General features: G+C 46.1%; 1 protein-coding gene across 1 annotated transcript; it reads right to left on the reverse strand.

Annotated features, from left to right (window-relative positions):
- Window positions 1-321, reverse strand: LOC116894415 (keratin-associated protein 19-2-like). Its single transcript, XM_032896118.1, has one exon. The coding sequence runs from the start codon at window positions 319-321 to the stop codon at window positions 1-3; it is 321 nt and encodes a 106-aa protein (XP_032752009.1).
- Window positions 322-991: the final 670 nt, after the last annotated feature.

Here is a 991-nt window from a genome sequence, read left to right on the forward strand (position 1 = left end):
TCAGTAGATGGAAGAGAATCCACATCCTCCATAGGAAAGTGGACGGCTGTAGCCAGAGCCAAAGCCTCCATAGCCAGAGCCATAGCCAAAGCCTCTACAGCCAGAGCCATAGCCAAAGCCTCCATAGCCAGAGCCATAGCCAAAGCCTCCATAGCCAGAGCCATAGCTAAAGCCTCTATAGCTAGAACCAGAGCCAAAGCCTCCATAGCCTCCAAAACCACCATAGCCCAGCCTGTGGAAATTGCCACAGCCATAGCCAGAGCCAGAGCCCCGGCCCCCAAAGCCTCCAGAGCCTCCATAGTAGCTGTTGTAGTAACTCATGGTGTCTGATTGAAGAGCTCGGGATGCTTCTCAAGGGAAGATCTTGAGTACAAATGTCCTCCTGTGAGCCCTGCTTATATACCCCTAGAAGACCACGTGACATGCACTGTGCCTTCCCGCCTTTTGCATCATTTTACTTTAATAAGTTACCCAAAACTACTCCTTACTACCTTGTCCACTGGCAAGGAGAGCCTCCTTGACATTCATTAAACCATCGAATGTGCTCAGCTTCCAAATTACCATGGCCCTTAAAATGCCTCTCATCCCTTAATGAGATGGAGTTGCTGCATCTTCAAAGTCTGGACGGACCAACACCCTAATAGAACTCCTCATACCTGGCCTGTTTGAATGATCACATCTAACAATGCCTTGTTCTCAATTAAACCTATTCATGTCCGGCTTTTCTTAGATGCTTAAGTTACAAATTAAATCAAAGGGCTATGTTCCACTTGGAGCTCTGCATTCTCCCTTACCCACTACAAGTATTTTATTTTTCAGACTCTAATGTAAATTAATGATCTGTTTGGGGGGGGGGGACCCAAGTAGAACACACATGAAAGTCAGAAGGCATCAGTTCTACTGTGTTTGAAGGATAAGGCACTCTAGATACAAAGGAAGGTCTATTTTTCTTCTTTGCCATCGTTAGGGGATTATTCACCATAACTGTCAT

The sequence above is a fragment of the Rattus rattus genome, chromosome 2 (assembly GCF_011064425.1).
Source record: "Rattus rattus isolate New Zealand chromosome 2, Rrattus_CSIRO_v1, whole genome shotgun sequence".
NCBI classification, from domain to species: domain Eukaryota; kingdom Metazoa; phylum Chordata; class Mammalia; order Rodentia; family Muridae; genus Rattus; species Rattus rattus.